Below are 20,500 nucleotides of genomic sequence, written 5' to 3'. Positions count from 1 at the left end.
AACTCACTAGAAAGAAGACACCTAAAATAGACCCATTACATCACACGCTTAATTTTCAAGAGGGAATTCTGACAGTTTTTGGAATATCCGTGAATTTGTGTGCCTTTGAAAGCTTCCACATGAACTGTGACGGGTATCAAATGGTAAAAGGATAACATTCTAAATATTTCACAAATCGAATGGCCTCTGTTTCTAAGTAGATTCAAATGTATTTTCATTTTTGTGTGTCACGGATCAGATTATCCTTAAGGTTAGGGTTCAGTTGAACATCAGTTTATTATTTGCTAACTAAAGGGTGACTCTAGCTTAACTTCCCGAGCATGTCTTATCAATATCTTCTCCTGTAATTCAAATATAATCTTAAATTAATCTTTAGCCACATTGAACAATGTATTGGTTCAAGTGGCCAAATGAAGCATTAAATTTCACATGTTTATAACCATAGAGAAAGATTTTGATTTGCAGCTTTGATCTGATAAAACTACAACTGGGGTAAAGGAAACATTAGTGTAGTCTTCCACTGAAATCGCTTGCTCAGTAATATCAGTAAAGATAAAGACATGGGAGCTGTTGTAGAATTCGGCGTACCTGTCCTTCGAATCTAGAGATGTCTGCCAACCCAGCAAACATCTCTTATATTGACAGGAACAGCAGTTATGGCGATTCCTGTCAATGTATTCAAACTTTTGCAGACAGCTCTGATAACAGTACCATCCGTCAAACTTTTAAACTTTTTTTTTGATTTTCAAATTCGGGATTTTGATTTTTAAAATAAAAAAATGTAATGTTATACACCTCACCCCCCAACACCATGATAGTTGTCTCCCATGATGTGGGCGTCATTAAAAAGATTTTACTGGCCCTTACCGCCAGGTTTTACCAGACAGTGATGGACCGCGAAAACCAGCCATTTGACCTCTCACTTTAAATCAAGTGGGCGGTCAAATTGCCAAACCTTCAACTGCCCTTATTCCCTTGCACTGCCGGAAGTGTATGTCAGTGGCAGAGATATTGTAGTCTCTGCTGCTGACATGCTGACGTTTTGCCAGACTTTAAATGAGATGGACTGAACTTCAGTTTGGCAGAGAGGGTACGCCGCTGCTTACACCACGGAGTACTGTCTTCACCAAACTCTAAATCAGGCCATTGGTGTTGGATATTTGAAGAGGTCAGTAGATGAAAGTGTTGCTTATTACAAAGTCTCTTTCAGGTTTGAGGTAACATTTATGAGGCGTGAAGTGTTGTAACAGTTGTTTGGGGACATGGCTCTAGAGGCTAACGTTCTTTGTCTGCATTGTCTACATTTCTATTAGAGAGGTATTTTGAAACAATAATAGATTGGTTCCTAGGAAAGGTGTTTAGTATACCAGAATGTACTGAACATTGTATGATTGACAGTATATTTTACAACTTGAGACTGAATTCAAAATATTTGAAAAGGAATATATCAAAGAACACCTGCCATGTTGTATTTTAAACCATCTTGAAGAGAGTGATCTCTTGTACCATATGCATATGAGCAACCTGCCTGATGTGGGTTCTAAAGCCTCTCCCGTAACCATACCAGATAAACGTATGACATGCCTAAAAGTGGACATCTTGTGAGAGTGATATTCTTAGATCTTTCGGTGACTTTGATTACAGTTGATCATTTCATCTAATGATGTGTTGTCACAAAATGAGGTTCCTTTCTGGGTTCGTCTCTTTCTTCGCCAGGAGAAGACAGATTCTGGCTCTTTCTCCTTTTTGATCTGAGAAAATATATGTCACATTTGGACTTCCACAAGATTCCCTCCTGTCCACTTTATTATGTACATACAGCCTATGCAACCTATGGTCTTCAATTCAAGATATTTGGATTGGAGTCAGTACTGTACTCTGACGTTTCTCAACAGATCATGTGCTTTGATATACCTCTGTCTGAGTTTCAAAATATTCTCCAGACCTCCATCTGTATAAAAGGTTAGATGAGCAGTAATCTTATGAAGCACTTTTGCCTAACAGAGGTGCTGATTTTGCACTAGAGTAGTCTTTGGACACCCATATTCTGGCTGATTGGGTTTGGGCTTCCTTTGTCTCCTGTTTCCAATGGCAAAAGCATTGGTTTCCTTTTCGATAAAGCATATGATTTGTGGGGTTTCTTTGTTCTGCTAGCAGCAGGAGCTTATTAGGAAAATGTTGGCATGTATTACTCAACCTCTAAGAGCATGAGAGGTGGTAGCTGGGATTCTTTCAAGATTTGATTGAAATAGCATCCTCTTCTTGTGACTTCCCTCTGGCATGATTCAGAGAATGCATTTGGTTCAAAATATAGCAGTCAGATTGGTTCAAAATCTGCGCAGATTGGGATTTCTCAGAGGCTACAGCTGGATGCAAAGGCTTCCCAATTCAGTTTAAAGCTCCCTGCCTGGCTCCAGGGGGCTTTCTCTGGTTTTGAAATTAAGTATATTCTGATTTACCTCAATCCCTGAGTCTACCCTCTCTGTCTTCATTCAGGTTCTCTTGTTTTTAGGTCTCGCCTAGACCTCTTGTGAAAAATACCAAACACTTACAGAGGGCTTAGAGCCCTTTCATTGCTCACCACTGGTTGGCTTTATTACCCCTCCTATTTGCCTTCTTCATTTTCTATAGCTTGCCTTCATCATCTCCCTGGAACATATCTTCTTTACCATCCTTTGGATTGGCTGATTTGCATTCTTCTTCTGCTCTCATTTAGAAAACGACTTTGTTCTTTTTCTTTAAGTACTGTATGAGATTGCATGTGTTTTCTAGCTCTCTCCCTACTGGGATTTTCCTCATCCTAATACCTGCCCCTCATGTGATCCCTGCTCCCCCACTTGCTTTCTCTCTTTTGCTGCTTTTCCCGTTAAGAGCGCTACTTGTTCTTACCTTCTCACCTACCCCAGCTATTTTGTTTATTAATTTATTTAAACCCACTAACTATTGCTTCCCCATCCAAATATGCTCCTCCGTTGCTCACCCAAAACTCATAGTATTTTTGGGGGGATTTTTTATGTGGACCAGCAGCTCTTATATGATTCTGGGTTGCTCTTTTTTTGTCAGTGCCATCCAGCATCAAAAAATAAAGCATTGAAAAGCCAATAGTTCATTCACAAAGGTGAGACATATTGGCCTTGCAATTCTTTTAGTGTGTATCCGCTTATTAGTACACATCTTAGTGGCCTGTTTTTTTTCGGTACTGACTTCATAGATTCTCTTTGTTAGATGACTAGTCACAGAGATTTCTCTAGAACTTTTATGGCCCTTCTTTTCAATAATGTTCTCCTTTTGTCTTTCTGATACCTTTTCTAGTTCTAGTACCAAGATGCAGTTTTGCTAAATTTTGTTCTTACAAATGATTTACTCACTCGCAATCGATATTCTAATGCAATACATTGTGTATTTTGGATAACGAAAACGTATGATTTTATTTCAAGTATAGAAGAAGATGTTGATAGTTAATGCTCTGGGAGTTAAGGCTGACGAAGTAGCGAATTTAGTTAATCTAAACGTGTACAATATAAAAAGGTTGTAAATGGTAAAGATCACAGAAAATAGGACCAAGGAATGAGCCTATAATGTCTCTCCACCCAACTATTTTTATGTGCACGGTATTAGAATATCAATTAAAAAAACTCGGAACGGTTGTGGCAGTTTGAACGAATTGTGAGGGTGACCAGAACCCTTAAAGTTATGGTCCCATTAATCTGTGTCAGGAATGAGAATACAACTACGGTCTGTTCCTTTTTGCGTTAACATACTTGTATATGACTGTGGAGTAAGAGAGGAGGTTTGAAAAATATGATTTCCGTGTGAGGTAACGTGTGAAGCTAGAACGCACTCACACTTTTCATTGCTGGTGGAATGAAGGGTCTGTTGTCATTCTGGGAAGCATGTTAACAATGTACCTTGTATAAATGTCATGATGTATGTGTGTGTAAGTACGAATATTCTTCTCATGTTGCCTGTTATCGCAAACGTTTAAGACCCCCAAAATAAAACTGCATTTTAATGTCACATTGTGCTATGTTTAACATGATTGTCTGCACTGCAGTAAAAAGATAACTATATATTCTCGCAAGACAATGAAAGACATGCAAATGTCACTGAGCCATCTTGTCAAAGCCACCTGACCTAATTACGCGTCCATGTCTGTCGCACACGATGCTGTCTCTTCGCCGCTTTTGTTTCTTTAACACCTGACTTGCGGCAGAGAGAAAGGAAAGCAAAGGGCGGCATTTCACTAGGAATAATTTTACATTTTTACATGATGAGGCCATTACCGAATGTCATTGTGTTAAGTGTTTATCTACTTAAGAGTGATATTTTGTGCAGCATCTTTACAAAATGATCTTTGTCAGTGTTGCTAGGTAACATTGCGCGCTTCGCAGCTTCAGAGAAATAAGGTCACATCAAAGAACTCTGCATTATTAGCATTTGCATTATACTAATAAGGTATTTGCAGTGTGTCTTACAAATGTGCTTCCTCTTTTAATTTTTCAGGCAATGCCATTGTCTACGGAAACTCACTTGACATTTACACGACGGCAGGAGCGCTCCTGTCTCTGGGAATAGCGGGCGCGCGCATACACCTGGTGCAGCCTCCGACGTCCTCGAACGTTCCATGCTTTAACAACTACTCAGTGGAGCAGGCTGTGGCGGCAGCCCTCTCAGAGGCCGGGGTGACGACCCACACCAACTGCGTTCTCGCGAGCTGGAATGACGGCGACGACCCCGACCCCATAAAAAGCGCGTCTTTCACCACTGACACCAAGCCGTTTAAGTTACAGTGTGATGTAAGTGCTGATAGTCTTTTCCTTGAAATCGAAGTATATACCATTCGTTGGTTTTATTACATTTACTCTGTTCTCACCCACGGCCACCATGTAAATCTTACTCCTTTTAATGCGAAAGTAAATCACGGAACAATCATTAGCAAGCCAGGAGATCTGTTTTTAATGTTTGAAGTGATGATATGAGTTCTATGTTAAATGTTTTAAAATTGTGTTGTATATTTGTTGACCTCATTCGAGGTCTATATCAATTTAAAATAAACTTGGAACTTGAAACTTGCTAAATTAAAGCAACCCCTATTGGCTTTGCCAGTACGAGAGTGTTAGACCTGTCTGGCCTTTTGCGTAGCCCCTCCTAATAATTATTTATTTTGTCCCCTTTTTGCCCCTCATACCCATTTTTATCTTTTTGTATCCACTAGATTTTTATGGTGTTGACCTGGGGGATATATGCTTTTTTTGCCCTCGTGGTCTTTTACCTCAGGCCTAGGTGCCTGTCTGACTGAATCTACCAGGTCCACAAAATGGTGGCTTTCAACTGCCACAACTGTTACTTCAGAACCTGGCACCATTGGGTAGTATGAGGAGTTCCAGAACTTTCTGGTCCACTCTAGACCCGGGCTATAAGTACTTGAATGTGGGGCGGCCATTGTGTGTGTATGGAGAGTGGAGGAAGGTGTCACACAGGACAAGAGCAAGCTGGAGACTAGGCTGAGGAGTGAGGAGGAGGGCGTGCGGAAAAGGATCTGATAGCCTCAGGGGGCTGCTCTTCCTTACTGACTGATGCTCCCCCTGTTCCGTAGACCTGTCCCGGCGAAGCTGGTTCCTCACGCTTCACTTGAGGTTTTAGTGGAGGGCGTCATTCTTCCCCGATATTTATTTATTTATAAAGTTTTATATAGCGCGAACTTGATCCCGAAGGATATCAGAGCGCTGTACAATTTGAGGCAAAGGTAAAGTTTTATATAGCGCGAACTTGATCCCGAAGGATATCAGAGCGCTTTACAATTAAGCATGAAAGCATACACATGTACACACTTGCAACCACACATACACAACACGCGCATATGAACGGGCACTGGAGTTATACAGCGGGGAGGCCCATATTATGCGGCAGCAAAGAAAGGCAAATTATGCGGCGTGATATGGCACATTTTGTGACATTATTGCATCATTAGTTTATCAGTTATACATGTCACCACTACCCGAACAGATGTTTCACTTCATTATTACAAGTTTAACACAAAACCCATAATAAGCAACAGAAAGATGAACGGGTGATGCACTATGGCAAATCGATAATTATGCGGGAAACGCCGTTATTTCTCCATCCACACGAATGACAGAGTTTTTGACCAGGCCCATTCCAAACACCATATATATTTTGTTTTATTTACATTGAACTCAAGGCCCCTAGACCTGCAAAACCCTTGGAACTAGTCAATTAGGATTTGAAGCCCCATAAGGATTTTTGGAATAAGTAAAGAGTCATCCGCAAATAAAAGAATAGGAATCTTCCTCTTACTCAGATCAGGAAATTATTTTTACAATTTAACAATACATCCACTAAATCATTCATATATAGATTGAATAATGTAGGAGCGAGAACGCACCCCTGAGTAACACAACGCTCAACACAGATGTGTTTGGTTAGTTGGCCCTGGCTGCCATATCGAACTTGAGCAGAGTTCTCATTATGGAGTCTGGTCATAAGCTAGATAAGGTTAGTGGGGACCCCATGGATGTCAAAACCACCCCCACCCTGCCCAGATTGTTTAGTGGAATGAGATTTAAGATGGCCCTGAGGTCTACAAAGGCCACATAAATAGTTGGCAATAGGTACGAAGAAGTGTGGAGCACATATTGATCCTGTTGGATCCGTATAGCAGTTCTGACTCTTTCCAGGTATGTGGGTTGGTGAACTTCCTCACTTTCATGTAGAGTACGCACCAGACTTTCCAACTTCCTCACCTTTGTTGTTTACTGGTGTTCCTATGGATAGTTTCCCTTCTACAGGAACTGCTGTCTGTTTTGCTACCTATCTGCGAGAAACTGGGTTGTTGGATAAGGAGGGCGAAATCCTACTCAAGCAACAGCAAACAAATCTTGTCAGGGTGAACCACAAAAAGTCACTAAATTAACCTGTGCTTCCTCCTCTGGTAGCTTGTCACAAAAGCAGTCAGGCTTAACCTAGAGGCAATGTGTAAAGTATTTTTACAGCACATAACCAGTAATAAAGTAAAAACACAACACAAGAAAAATCCCACACCAATTTATAGAAATAGAGTAACATTTATTCAATTATTTGACATGGAAATAACACAAAACGAATCAATAGATCCAGACATGCAATTTCAGAGATTTAAGTTAAGTATAGCATTTAAACGCACAAAGTACCACTCACTGTTAAATGGTCATGAGAGACTGGGTGAAAGTCAAAAATTCAGGCTGACTGTGATGGAGCGCGGGACAGATACAGAGACCAGGTATGTCCCAATGAAAAAGTTTCCTTTGTGGTAGGGGAGGCCGCAAGGAGCAGGGAGAGCATCACGGATGATCTTCGCTGTAGTGCGAAGATCCTGTCGGGCGTACGGGATGTTTGCTACTGGAGCTTCGCGTTGGCGGTCACAGTGGGCGGTCGATGCTGTAGCGGGAATTGCAGATCTCTCATTGCTTGTAATTGCTGTAGAGTTTGGATTCTGGTTCACCGGAGCTTCATAGTGGCGCTCAGAACAGACCGCAAGATCTTGGTGCAAATGGGTCATTTGGTCTTTGCAAAGAGTACAACACTTCAGGATTTCTCCTTTTATTTTAGGAGAAGCCCCCACCCCCCAATGGGCTATACCAAGGGCCCAGGACCTGAGGCACACTTCCTGGGGATGAGGAACTCTCTCAAGCAGAGGCCAGCCGGGTTCAGGCAGGTTCAGTTGCAGGTCCAGGCATGCCAGCTGGGAAGTTGCAGGGAGGCCTCTGTTGTCTCCCTGTAGCTCAGAAGAGGAGGTTAGTCAGCTGACCCTTGGAACCTGGGATGAAGGGTGCATGTCTAGTCTTCCTTCCCAGACAGCAGTGCAGGCTTCAAGAAGCAGAGAAGTCCTCCTTTTTAAATATCCACACGTCCAAGAGTGCTTTGAAGAGAGGGTCTGACTGTCCTATTTTTATATCTGGTGCCCGTTTACAGTAGGAGAAGTTGCTGGAGTTTTTTCTCCTTAAGTGTCTGGAAATTCCTGCCTCCCTGCCCTGGTCCTAGTTTGTCTAGGGGCACAATAGGCTAGTGTGAATTCCTTTGTGTATGAGCTGGGCCAGTACCTTTGAAGTGCAAGTGAGGTAGGTGACCGCTCCATCTATCCCATCAACCCAGGATGGCCGTCCTGTCACCCAGCCCCTCTATTGTGATACTATCTGGGAGGAATACACAAAGGCCAAATGCCAACTACACCTAGTCATGTGGCCCAGGAACAGGTTGCAAACACCAAATGAAAAGCCTGGAACTCCTGTGGAAACGAACCCCCCACTCCCCCCCCTCTTCTATCGAAGGGGTTAAGCACCTTACCAGGCTGGTTCGAGTGTCCAGTGACGGCTGCTTCTCTGTGCCTGTGAGAAGACGAGTCGGCAGATCCGTGAGGGCTCTGGTGAGGTGAGGAGGGGTGGGCGGTGCGCTGAAAGAGTGTTGTCGGCAGCGCCTTCCAATTGAAGCCGAAGGAGGGGAGCGAGATCCGCATAGGATTGGATGCCCGGCGGAAGGTCGTCTGCGTTTGGCAAGGAAGCCTGACAGGGAAGGGATGACCCGGTATTGAGGCCCGTGGCCCGGAAGGGGAAAGACCGAAGCTGCGGAGGGAGGAGCCCAACCCTCCAAGGGGCGTGAGGCAGAAGAGAGTGTCAGCCCAGAAGCGCCCCAGCCCTCTGAGCGCGGCCGAGCGAAGAAGGCCGTTTAAGCATACACGGTCAGGGGAGCCTTTTCAACCCCCCCCCCCCCCCCCCCCCCCCGAGTGAGTCTGTCGGCTCCTAGTAGCGCGGCTGGTGAGGGATAATCCTGAGAGACAGAGGAGGTTGGGAACTCTCCCTGTTCGCGCGCAGACCAAGAAACAAGTAAGGTGGGAACGCCATAACCTAAGTTGAAAAACAGGGGAGAGTCTAAATGTAGTAGCGATTTCAGAAGGGAAGGATTATCCTTTCTAGGTGTCTGCTGATTCCTGACAAGCTTCTCCCTTCGCGCAAAGAGAAGAGAAGGAGGGAGGAGGAGAAGGAGCCAGGGAGAGGAGAAACTAAAGAGGAGCAGTTGGAATCAGGGTGCTAGATTGCTTAATACCTGCTAAAACATTGGAGCTTGATCTTGGGAAACTGTAACAGATAGGAACTACTGACTTTGGTGTTTTCTTCATCAAACACTAAGGACTTCCCTACTAACCTGAAGACTAGAGTGGGTAAACAACAGGTGGCGTGTTAAGGGGTAAAACTCCGTGACAAGGATCTGAAACAAGTGCAGGGAAATGTAAATAAACCTGCTGGAGTTTTTGTACTGCTAAGAAGTTATTGAATGAAGTTCTAGTGTATGAGTGAGACATAAGGGATGAAGGGCAGTGTACAAATAAGAAAAAGGTAGAAATGCTTGATGTAATGTACAGTTATCCCTATGTGAGAAATGTGTCTATGCTCATGATCAAATGTGGAGCTTTTAATGAGTGGAATCTAAATACTGCTAGGAAACATAGAAAAACTACAACGAGAATTTTATAAAGTGAATCGTATTTTTCCACAAACTTGGTGTAGTGTCATTTTTGAGTGGAATTACATTGAGTTACTGCTGGGTGGTGTGCAAACTTTACACATGTGCCTCTATTAGTGACTGTCTTACCCTAGGCCAGGCTACTCTAGGTGGCTTAGCAATTCTAGGTCCAACAGAGAGGAAAGTGCTAAAAGAGATTATTTTTATAAAATTGATATAGGAGGTAAAGAACTGAATGTGACAGACAGTTTGATTGAGTGTACTTTTCAGATATAAAATGTAGATTTTCCTAGTATTTATGACGGAAAGTCTTAATTTTATTAAAGACACGGAGGCGAGTATTATGCCTTCTTTTCTTGCTTTATTTTGAATAGCAGCAAGATAAGCAACCAACTACAAATACCCAGAAGGCACAGCAGGAAACTACTGGCCAATGGGGTTAGAGTAAACAAACAAAGGACCAATCATAACCAGGATAGTATAAATGGCCAGCACTGACCACACAAAGTCCTCTTTTCTTGTGCGAGAAGTCAAAGAGAATGCATAAACAATGGAAATATAGACAATAAAATGCAAAAAGTCATAATCCAAGCCAGAAGATCCTGTAGGAAACCCAGGACTGCAGGATAGCATTGGAGTAAACTCTTGTTGTAACGAAGTGAAGAACCAGATGAAGGAAGTCCATCCAAGGGAACAGATGCAGAGTTAGTTGGAGGCTGGTGGTAAAGCCGGAGTTCCTAAGGGTGGGAAAACAGAGAAAATTAGTAGAGTAGAGGTGGGATAATACTCGCCTCCGTGTCTTTAATAAAATTAAGACTTTCCGTCATAAATACTAGGAAAATCTACATTTTATGTCAAGAATGGAGGCTCCTATTATGCTTGTTCAAAGCATATATCGACAACTACAGAAGAAGCAGTAACAACAGGTTTGCAATAAAACGTTTTGAAAATAGCATCATTAGACCAATCTGCTGATTTCAGGATATCCTCCAAACGAGAGCCTGCCCAAAAGGCTTTAGAGGCCATAGCACCCCTGGCGGAGTGCGCACCAAAAGCAGTAACATCAATGCCCGCAAGGGACATGATCCACCTCACCCAACGGGCTAAAGTGGCAGAGGACACAGGATGATGGGGTTTGTGAAAAGAAATGAGCAATTGCGAATGAGAGGAAGACCTGAGATCAGCAGTTTTTTGTTTGTAACTCTTTAAACATTGTCCAACACAAAGTTGAGGTTGCGAAGGAAAGTAAGGATAAAACACAGATTGTAAATTAGTTTTGGTACGCCTGTGAACCTGAAACAAAACACCAGAAGGTGAAAACTGTCTGGAAGACAAATCCAAAGCTTTGATATCAGAGACACGTTTGATTGAAATTAAACATAACAACATGGTGAGTTTGGCTGAAAGCATTTTGAGAGAAAGAGCATCATTGTCAGGCCATGAAATAAACAATTTGAACACCAAATTAACATCCCACAAAACGGAATAGTTAGCCAAACGAGGTTTTGAGAATCGAACTCCACGAAGCAGTCGACACACCAAAGGATGGGAACCTACAGGTTTATTGTCAATAGGACAATGATTCAAAGAGATAGCAGATCTGTACAGATTAACAGTGTGATAGGATTTACCCGCACTGGCTTCGGAAGCCAAGAAATTAACCACAAGGCTTAAAGGAGCTGAAAAGGGATCGACAGACCGTTCCATACACCAGCTTGCCCATAAAGACCAAGCGGACTTGTAGGCTCTGGAAGTGCCAGGGGCCCAAGCTCTGCTGATAAAGATTGAAGCCTCCTGTGAAATAATGACGTCAGACGGGGAAGTCCGGCAATCTTCCAAGCTGACAGAACCAGAGATCTGTCTAAAACCATGGCGTGGGGAAGACCCTGCGGATCTAGCAGGAGATCCTCGCTGAAGGGGAGAAGCACCGGGAAGTCCACTGCCAGCTCCAAGAGAGAGGGGAACAAGATTTGAGCTTGCCAGAAGGGAGCCAGGAGAACCAAGGAGGTCGACTGACGACGAACCTGGGCCAAAACCCTGTTGATCATCAGGAACGGAGGAAACGCATAGTTGAGATGCAGGGACCAGTCCTGTAGAAAGGCATCTGTTGCGAGAGCAAGTGGGTCCGGTCTCCAGCTAAAGAAAACGGGAAGTTGGGAATTGAGACGGGAAGCAAAAAGGTCGATAGAAAAGGGACCCCATTTCTGGGAGAGAGAAAGAAAGATGGAGGGAAGCAGCTTCCAATCGCTTGAATCTCGAAGGTATCGAGAGTGCCAATCCGCTATGGCATTGAGACTGGCCGGAAGATATTCCGCTCGAAGAGATAGTTTGTGTTGAAGACAGAATTCCCAAAGACTCTTTGCTAGTTCCGCTAGAGGTTTTGACTTTGTGCCACCTAGATGGTTTATGTAGCGGACCGTAGAAACATTGTCCATCCGAAGGAGAATGGAACAACTTGCCTTGTTCTTTGCCAGACTGCGGATTGCAAAGGAGCCTGCCAGCATCTCTAAACAGTTTATGTGCAATGACGACTCCTCTGGAGACCATGTACCTCCAGTCGAGATTGAACCACATCGGGCGCCCCAACCCGACAGGCTGGCATCTGATTCTAATACAAGATCTGGGGCCGTTGCAAAGATCGTCCTCCCGTTCCACGCATCTAAATGGTCTATCCACCATTGTAGTTCGAGACGGGACTCTAGATCTAACTGGATAAGATCTGAATACGCCAAGCCTTGGCGAAGATGACGAATCTTTAAGCGCTGCAGGTCTCGATAGTGCAGAGGCCCGGGAAAAATCGCTTGGATGGAGGCTGACAAAAGGCCTACGACTCTTGCAAGAGAACGTAGAGACACCTCGGAAAGTCGACGAATTTGACATAACTCTGACCGAATGGCTGAAACCTTGGATTTTGGAAGATAAAGAGATGCAGTGGAAGAGTCCACGCGGAAGCCTAGAAATTCTACACTCTGAGAAGGGACTAACATGGACTTCTCGGAATTGATGAGGAAACCCAGATCTAGGAGGAGAGACTGAGCGACATTGAGATGGGAAAGAAGAGTCTGCTTGTCTGAGTGCATGATCAAGATATCGTCCAGATAAATGATGAGACGAATACCTAGAAAGCGTAGATAGGATACCACAGGCGTCATCACCTTAGTGAAGCACCAAGGAGCGGAAGAAAGTCCGAAAGGAAGCGAACAAAACCGGTAAGTGACACCGGCCCACTGAAATTGTAGATATTTTGTGTGGGACTCGTGTATAGGAATGGAAAGATATGCATCTTGAAGATCAAGTCTGACCATCCAATCGGATTGGCGCAAGGTATCCCTGAGATGGAGAATGGTCTCCATCTTGAAGTGGCGATAAACCACGAACTGGTTGAACCACTTGAGATTGATGACAGGACAAACTTTTTTGTTCTTTTTTCGAACTAAAAAGAGGGAGCTTAGAAAACCTGAGGGATCGAAGGGAACGACAAGAATGGCTTGTTTTTGGAGAAGATTTTGAATCTCTTGAGAGATGAGTAGAGCTACGTCTGTGGAAAAAACCAACGGAGGAGGAAAAATAGCCTGGGAAGGCTGAGCGTAAAACTCTATGAGATAGCCTTGTACAGAATTGAGGACCCAGGGATCTGCTGTGAGCGCGCGCCACATGTGAAGAAATAGAGCAAGACGACCTCAGATAGGAGGGGAAGGGCTCACCTTGGTTGTTGACGTTGTTGTTGTTGGCACGGAAACCTTTCTGTCCTCGGCCCCGGAAGCCACGTCCTCTTTGGGGGTAAAACTGCAGCTTGAATTCTTGATAGCCAGAATTTGTTACTCCTCTGGACCCTCAGTTCGGATAACCGCGGCCGGAAGAGCGGTTCCTGCCTCTGCCGGCCGTGCCAAAAACCAGAGGGGCAAACACTTTTTTGATGGAAAATTGGGCCTTGTCCAAGGAAGCAAAAGTGGACACGTAACGGCTGAGATCCTTGACGAGGGAATCACCAAACAACAGACCGTCAGCCTTGACACCCGGATCCTGTGTAGCCAAGCTGGCCAACTTCGGGTCCAATTTGATCAACAGGCCCTTACGGCGCTCATGAATGATCGCCGCATTGGCATTACCTAACAGGCAAAAGGATCTCTGGAGCCACAAAGAGATTTCTTCTGGATTAAGGTCCGAACCGTCCAAGCGGGCTGTCTCCGCCATATCCAAAACCCGGGCCAAAGGACCCACGACATCCAAAAGCTTGTCCTAGCAAGTGGACCAGGCAATATCCACACCCCTGCGAGGATTTTCGCCAAACTTCGAGAAGAAGGTAAGAAGTGGCTGATCTAAAGAAGGAGTAACAGTAACATGACAGGGAAGGGAAGGTTTGGGGCACTCAGATTTGAGTTTAGCACGAACAGACTTGTCCAATGGCAGACGGAGCTTGGAGGAGATGTACTCCCCCACGTGTGGAGTGGGGAACCACTCTGTAGAATTAGGATGTCTGATAGAAGCGGGGTCAAACCTAGGATTGCCCTCCGTATCCAACACAGGCTGAGATGCAAAAGCATCCAATCTCGCTTTCTTAGGGGAAGGAGGATCAACTAACTGAAAGAAATCTGCTAAGTCATCAGTGTCACCTAAATCATCATCATCATCTGTGTCAGGAATATTATTAATGACCAGCTTCTTAGGAACCTCCACGTTTTTTGTCTTAGTTTTACTTTTAGACATAGAAATCTTTATCCCCTCCTTGGTGGGAGGCCAGGCAGGAACCACGTCCTCAGTCAAATGCGAGGAGGACTCGCGACCCATAAGTGACACATTTTTGGAAAGAGAAGTGGAAGGAACCAGTTTGCGTTTTCTGCTATCCCCCGCAGAATGGGCCAAAGCTTTGGTCATGAGGCTCAAAAGGGAATTCTCCATGTGTTTGGAAACACGAGTCATTGAAGCCTCGACTGCAGTCGCCACAGAATTATTAATAAAATGACTCAGGTCAGTCTTGAAAGCCTCGCTTTCTTCATTGTCCAATTCGGGAGAGCTTGGAATCTCCATGACAGGAAAAACAGCAAATAAGGGGTTAATAGGGCCAGGAGAAACAAAGGGGGGTAAACGGGCCCGAATGGCAGGGAGACACTCCCCTGGGGGCGGGCACCGTGTGAGGAAACAGCGAGAGGCAGTCGAACAGCAGGAAGGCACAGAGCGCAGTCGAACTGCCGGAGAAGAGCAGGGAGCGGGACGCGCGTGCAGCGGTAAGAACCACATGCTGCAGCGCGCGAGGGGGGGCCGAACCTGAAACGGGACCGGAGAAAGCCCGGAAAAGCGAACGCGCTCGAGGCAATGTACGATTAAGGTACCAGCAAAGCAGGAATTAAGCAATAACAATGCAATAAACCATGAAATCAACACAGAAAAACAAGTAATTCAATAGAGGAAATAGAAAAATGTGACTTATCTGACTGCGTAGCAGCAAGAAAAGAGGACTTCGTGTGGTCAGAGCTGGCCATTTATACTATCCTGGTTATGATTGGTCCTTTGTTTGTTTACTCTAACCCCATTGGCCAGTAGTTTCCTGCTGTGCCTTCTGGGTATTTGTAGTTTGTTGCTTATCTTGCTGCTATTCAAAATAAAGCAAGAAAAGAAGGCATAATAGGAGCCTCCGTTCTTTACATAAAATTGTTCGTCATACATTCCATTGGATGCACTTGTAGTAGGAGGAAGGATATGTCAATAGCATGAGGTGAGTGAAACACTGCTGGGAGGAGCCAAAGTTCCACTCTATATTTTACAGAAATAGTAACAGTAGGTCTTGCTAACAACCGTGCCACGACATTAGACCTAAAAATATACAGGCTGTCAGCCGAACCCTGACTAGAAGACACTTTCTTCCTTTCTGACGTATCGCCACCATCAGAATCTCAAAGCTGACTTCCTATATTTGGGTTTAAATTGCACTGTATTTTTTGCATTATCTTTTCTGGTGTCAGTTTTTGTAAACCATCAATTCTTTAAAAAAAAAGTGCAATAAGAAGAACCAAGAATGTGGGATATAGGTCACCCCCCTCAGCCATTGTCTTTCATGTGTTTTTCATGGTTTGTTATGGCTTCAATGGGTGTATATCGAGGCTGTAGCATTTGGTGGATGGTTACATTGTCCCATTTGTATTCCCATTAGGGTTTGGTGATGGGGCTTCAACTACACGTTATGTTAGACTGCAGCTGTAACTTGACATGTTTCTTTTTATAGAGAACCACTTTGTGTTCTTTAATGTTCTACATGCTGACATAGCAATGTTTTCATTGCTGATTTATGAATTTTTAGTTTAGGAATAGAAATCAGTTTTAATTCTTTGGCCTGTCATTAAGGCCCAGTGTTTTTGAATAATGCTCCTTGCGTGCTCACATGTTTTAATTTGCTATGATGATTACATGTTGCTGGACACAATCAGACTTCAAATCCAACCACAGCACCGAATGAAGACTTCATGAAGTGAGATCCAGGGACCGGCCCTCAACTGGATCTGCTACTTTCTTACAGCAAGAATCAGAGAGTGAGCCTGCCTCCATACAAGTGAGAAGCCAAACACCTCATATATAGAGTACCCCAAGGAACATCCTTCAGCTTGACCCTATTCAAAATCTACATTACCCCACAGGCAGACCTCATCAGGTCACATGGCATCAACATTCTTTCATAGTCAGACGACATACTACTGATACACTGCTTGTCGTACAAGACCCCTGCAACCAAAAGCAACTTCGACAGATGCATGGATGAGATCCAGCTGCCAAAGCTTAACATGACAAGACGGGAGGGGTTATCTTCTGAAAGAAGATTTCAGCATGGGACTCCACAGCGGCTCTACACCAGGCCCCAACGCTCACACCAAGAACCTAGGAATCATCCTTGATGGCAAACTTAACTTGTCAGCTCAAATACACGCTGTGACCTTTAACTGCTTCCACGTCATGAGGATGCCATGAAAAATCTTTCAGTGGATCCTGGAAAACACCAGGAAAACAGTAACACAGGCCCTGATTACCAGCAAAATTGACTACAGCAACACAAATTATGCAAGGAGCACCAAAAGACTTGTGAACAGGCTCCAAACCATCCAGAACACGACAGCAAGACTTGTCCTCCTCCTCACCATACCCACATCTCGCCACACCTCAAAGCACTGCAAGGCCTCCCCACAACAAACACACTTGATCCAAACTTCTCACACACATACAAAGCATTCACACAACATAGGCCCAGCCTACCTCAAAAGCCACATACACTTCCATCACCACACCAGACACCCCCGATCCGCAGGAGCCTCACTAGCACAGGCACCCCACATGCGCAACAACAGAACTAGAGGGCATGCTTTCTTGTTTGCATGTGTGTTATTTGTCGCATATTATGAGTGCAGTGGCGTGTTTTCCATTGTCACCTGCTTGCCCATGCCACTGATTGTATTTTAAATCTGCGATTATGAAAGTTGTTTTAATTAAGTGGTTATTCATTAGACTAATAAGCTAATTTTTCACTCAGGTTGGACTCACCAGCGTACATTGTTTTTCTGTTTTCCTTCAAGTTTCTGTTTTTCATTTCACCTCACAAAAAGTTTAGGCATAGTGGCCCTTAGGAGGTAGTTAGGGATCCCTGGCCCTGAAGAATGCCCCAGACTGGTTTGGGCTTCTAATGTGGGCAGAAACTTGTTGACCTTGCCACTAAAGACGGTGTGAGCCATTACCTTCACTAACCGTCCTATTTGTTTTTAATATTAACTTCAGTTCCCACTAATAAAGGCAATTTGCCAGAGAACTGTAATGTATTTATAATTCACTGATCTGGACCCTCACTTATCCAGTAGTTTTTTTAATATAAGAACTCTCTCCTGCACCGAGTCCAGCAGGAGGTCGAGTCCGCCATGGTGGTATTACCCTACCAGGTTGGGAAGAGGTTACTGATGATGAAGCATGACACAATTTTGTGTGTGAGGCTTTCTCTTCCATAATGATGATTTTCCCTTCCCCTTACACTCACACAGGAATTCTTGAAATGTCCAACTTGGACTTCTGTATATCTGGTTTAGGAGTGCAATACCGGTTTCTGTATTCTCCCTGCAGCTACCGTACCTATTTGTGTTGGTTGTGTTTTAGTAGGAGGGCGTACAGTGGCCTACCTCCTCCTCTCCCTTATGTGTTAAGAGGGCACGCTTTCTCTCACATTGCCCCCAAAGCCTGGAACAATGTGCCACAGCACATGAGAGCCTCGTCATCACTTCTCAGGTTCCACAAGAAGCGAAAGACCTGGCTTTTCGAGTAACCACCCCCTGGGTGGGCACAGCCTACCCATCTGCTAGCGCCTGATACCTTCTAGAGTGATTAATGCACTATACAAATAAAAACAACATAACATTTACAACTTCTTTTGCTCAGTAAGTAAAGACTTGTGCTCACTTAAGCTTTCTTAAAGATGGTACGAGAATCCTGGTCCTTTTTCAAAAGTATCTGCTATGCAATATTTTGGTGGGTATACTTTTAATATCAAAGCTTTCAATACTAACTTCACTAGGTATAGCTAAAATAAGCAGTTTTAATTTTGTGTGGGGAGCCTGCCTAAATTAAAAATCACTATGGGATTTTTGTCAATATTTACCCGGATAAGACATTTGAGTTTGAAAAGCTTTTATATATCAAGCTTCACACTTAAAACTATTTTACAAAAATTAGTCAAGTGTACATTTACAAAAGTTCTGCATCAAAATTACTTCAATTGTAGCACTGAATTTGCCAATGAATTTTTCAATGGATTTTTTATCATCAATAAAATTGACATCCAGTATGACTACACGGTTTTTTTTGTGTGTGAAGATATGGTTCCATTGTAAACAGCCAACAGCTTTCCAAAAACAGTAAACATGTGTTTTGCTGAGTTCCCACTTTGCTTCTTCAGGGCTTTAACTTTAATCAAGAAAAACATCCTGCCTCAATATGATTCAACATTCCTTAACTTAGAGTTTAAGGGCCAGATGTACGACGGCCAAAATAGCGCCTCATAAATTGCTAGTCTTTTGCGACTCGCAATTTGCGAGGCACTCTTTAGGATGTACAACAGTGTGTAACACACTGTTAGGGATTCCCAAAGGGGTCACAAATAGAGAGTCCCTTGGACCACTGCCTGCCCTTAAAAAAAATTTTCCTCTGCAATTGCAAAGGGGAAGGGGTTCCCAGGACCCCTTCCATTTTGCGACCCCAGTACCACCCTCTTGAAGAGGGTAGTAATTTGAGAGTGATTTGCGCCCGCAATTACAGACACAAAACATCTGTACATAGGGTTGCGCACGCTATTAGATAAGGAACACCCCTTCCTAATAGCGAGTTGCAAAACCCTATTTTGCGACCCATAAAAAAATCACAACTCGCAAAATAGGGTTTGTACATACACCATGCTGTTTTTGCATGTGCAAAAGGGTTCGCAAACCTGTTTGCATATACAATAACCTTCGTACATCTGGTCCTAAATAAGCTATTTTTATTCACCTGTTCTGCATAGATTTCCAAGTGATTACTCAGTTCACTAATAACGAGGTTCTGCAGAATAAGACTTTACAAAGAATGCAGTGCCATCCATGGGTATTATTATGGGGTTGTCAAATAAATTAGAAGCCTCTTAAAGATCTCACATGAAACAGAATTCAGAAGATCAGTGATGCAGTGCTCTAACAATGCAGCATTTTACACAGATTAACTTCACCTTCAGGCTCCTTTTCCAACCCTCGTATTTCAATGTATGGTTAACTTCGTTAATTCAATGTGTTCTGCCAAAGGGGACACCATTGCCACTACTTCCAGAATCACCTTTATCACAACCTTTACTATGATCACTATCATCCTTACACCACCATCACCATTTCCACCCAACAACAGTTACTACCATCATTTCCGTTATTAGCACCACCCTTACTAACACCATTGCTGCTTCACCACCTTCACTTTTACTGTCACCATTATCATCACTACAACTATCACTGCTTCTATCACTACCAGCAGCAATATCAACTCACTACTACATTACCACTACTGTCACCACTACCACTGTCACCAAATCAACCCCACTGTCACCTCCAGAGCACCTCCACTATCACCAGCATCATTTCACTAACGTCACCACTATCACCATTACCACTGCTGCCATCATCCTCACTACTATCCCCTCCATCATAACCATTAACACAACGACTACTACTAGTGCATTTATCACAACTGCCACCATCACTGCTACTACCAACCCTAACACCACCACAACAATCCCATATGTTTGTGTAAGAATATTATAATGTGAACAAATGTGTTAGAGACTGTCAGTAATAACAAAAAAGTCAGACCTATTGCTGTGCCAATGTCTGTTCTTTGATATTTTCACTTTCATGTAGAGTGCATGAGTTTGTGATCAGTGTTCTTTGCACAATGTCAAGCTCAGCCATCGATCCACAATTTCCACCCAGAGCTTTACTGCTGGAGGGATTGCTCCTAAATTCTTAGGATTCGCAGATCATTCGCTGCAGAAGTTTGTGCCACACCCTGGATCAGTATGAAAAAAGATCCCTTGGCATTGCCCTTTCAGTTTGACAAATTTTCAACTTTTTCCAATGTATGAAATACGCCTAGTGAAAGATCTTGAAGTCAACCAAATTCAGTTTCTCTTTGATTGCCACTTGTGTGGGGCAACTTAAGCAATATCTCCAGTCATCTTCATCCAAGACACCTGGGGCCAGATGTACGACCAGTTTTTGCATGCTCAAACAGGTGTGCGACCCGTTTGTGCATGTAAAAACCTACATGGCCTTCTACAAACACTATTTTGCGAGTCGCCAAAAATAGCGACTCGCAAAATAGTGTTTTGCAACTCGTTATTAGGAAGAGGGTTGTAATGAAGGCGCAAATGGGAAGGGGTTCCAAGGGGACCCCTTCCCCATTGTGACTGGCTCTAAAAATATTTTTTAAAGGCAGGCAGTGG

The 20,500-nt window shown here is 43.7% G+C and overlaps 1 protein-coding gene and 1 pseudogene across 3 annotated transcripts in view; one reads left to right on the top strand and one right to left on the bottom strand.

The window, feature by feature from the left end:
• CFAP61 (cilia and flagella associated protein 61) overlaps positions 1–20,500 on the top strand; it is a 1,856,219-nt gene that overhangs the window by 1,303,974 nt on the left and 531,745 nt on the right. For all 3 annotated transcript variants that reach the window (XM_086927518.1, XM_086927517.1, XM_086927519.1), the window contains one exon: positions 4,504–4,796. In XM_086927518.1, coding sequence (XP_086783644.1) covers positions 4,504–4,796 — 293 coding nt within the window. The remainder of the gene's footprint in view (positions 1–4,503; positions 4,797–20,500) is intronic.
• Positions 11,921–14,544, bottom strand: LOC147708928 (uncharacterized; annotated as a pseudogene).

This window comes from Lissotriton vulgaris, chromosome 6, assembly GCF_964263255.1.
Source record: "Lissotriton vulgaris chromosome 6, aLisVul1.2, whole genome shotgun sequence".
Lineage (NCBI taxonomy): Eukaryota > Metazoa > Chordata > Amphibia > Caudata > Salamandridae > Lissotriton > Lissotriton vulgaris.
This window is presented reverse-complemented; position numbering and strand designations above follow the sequence as displayed.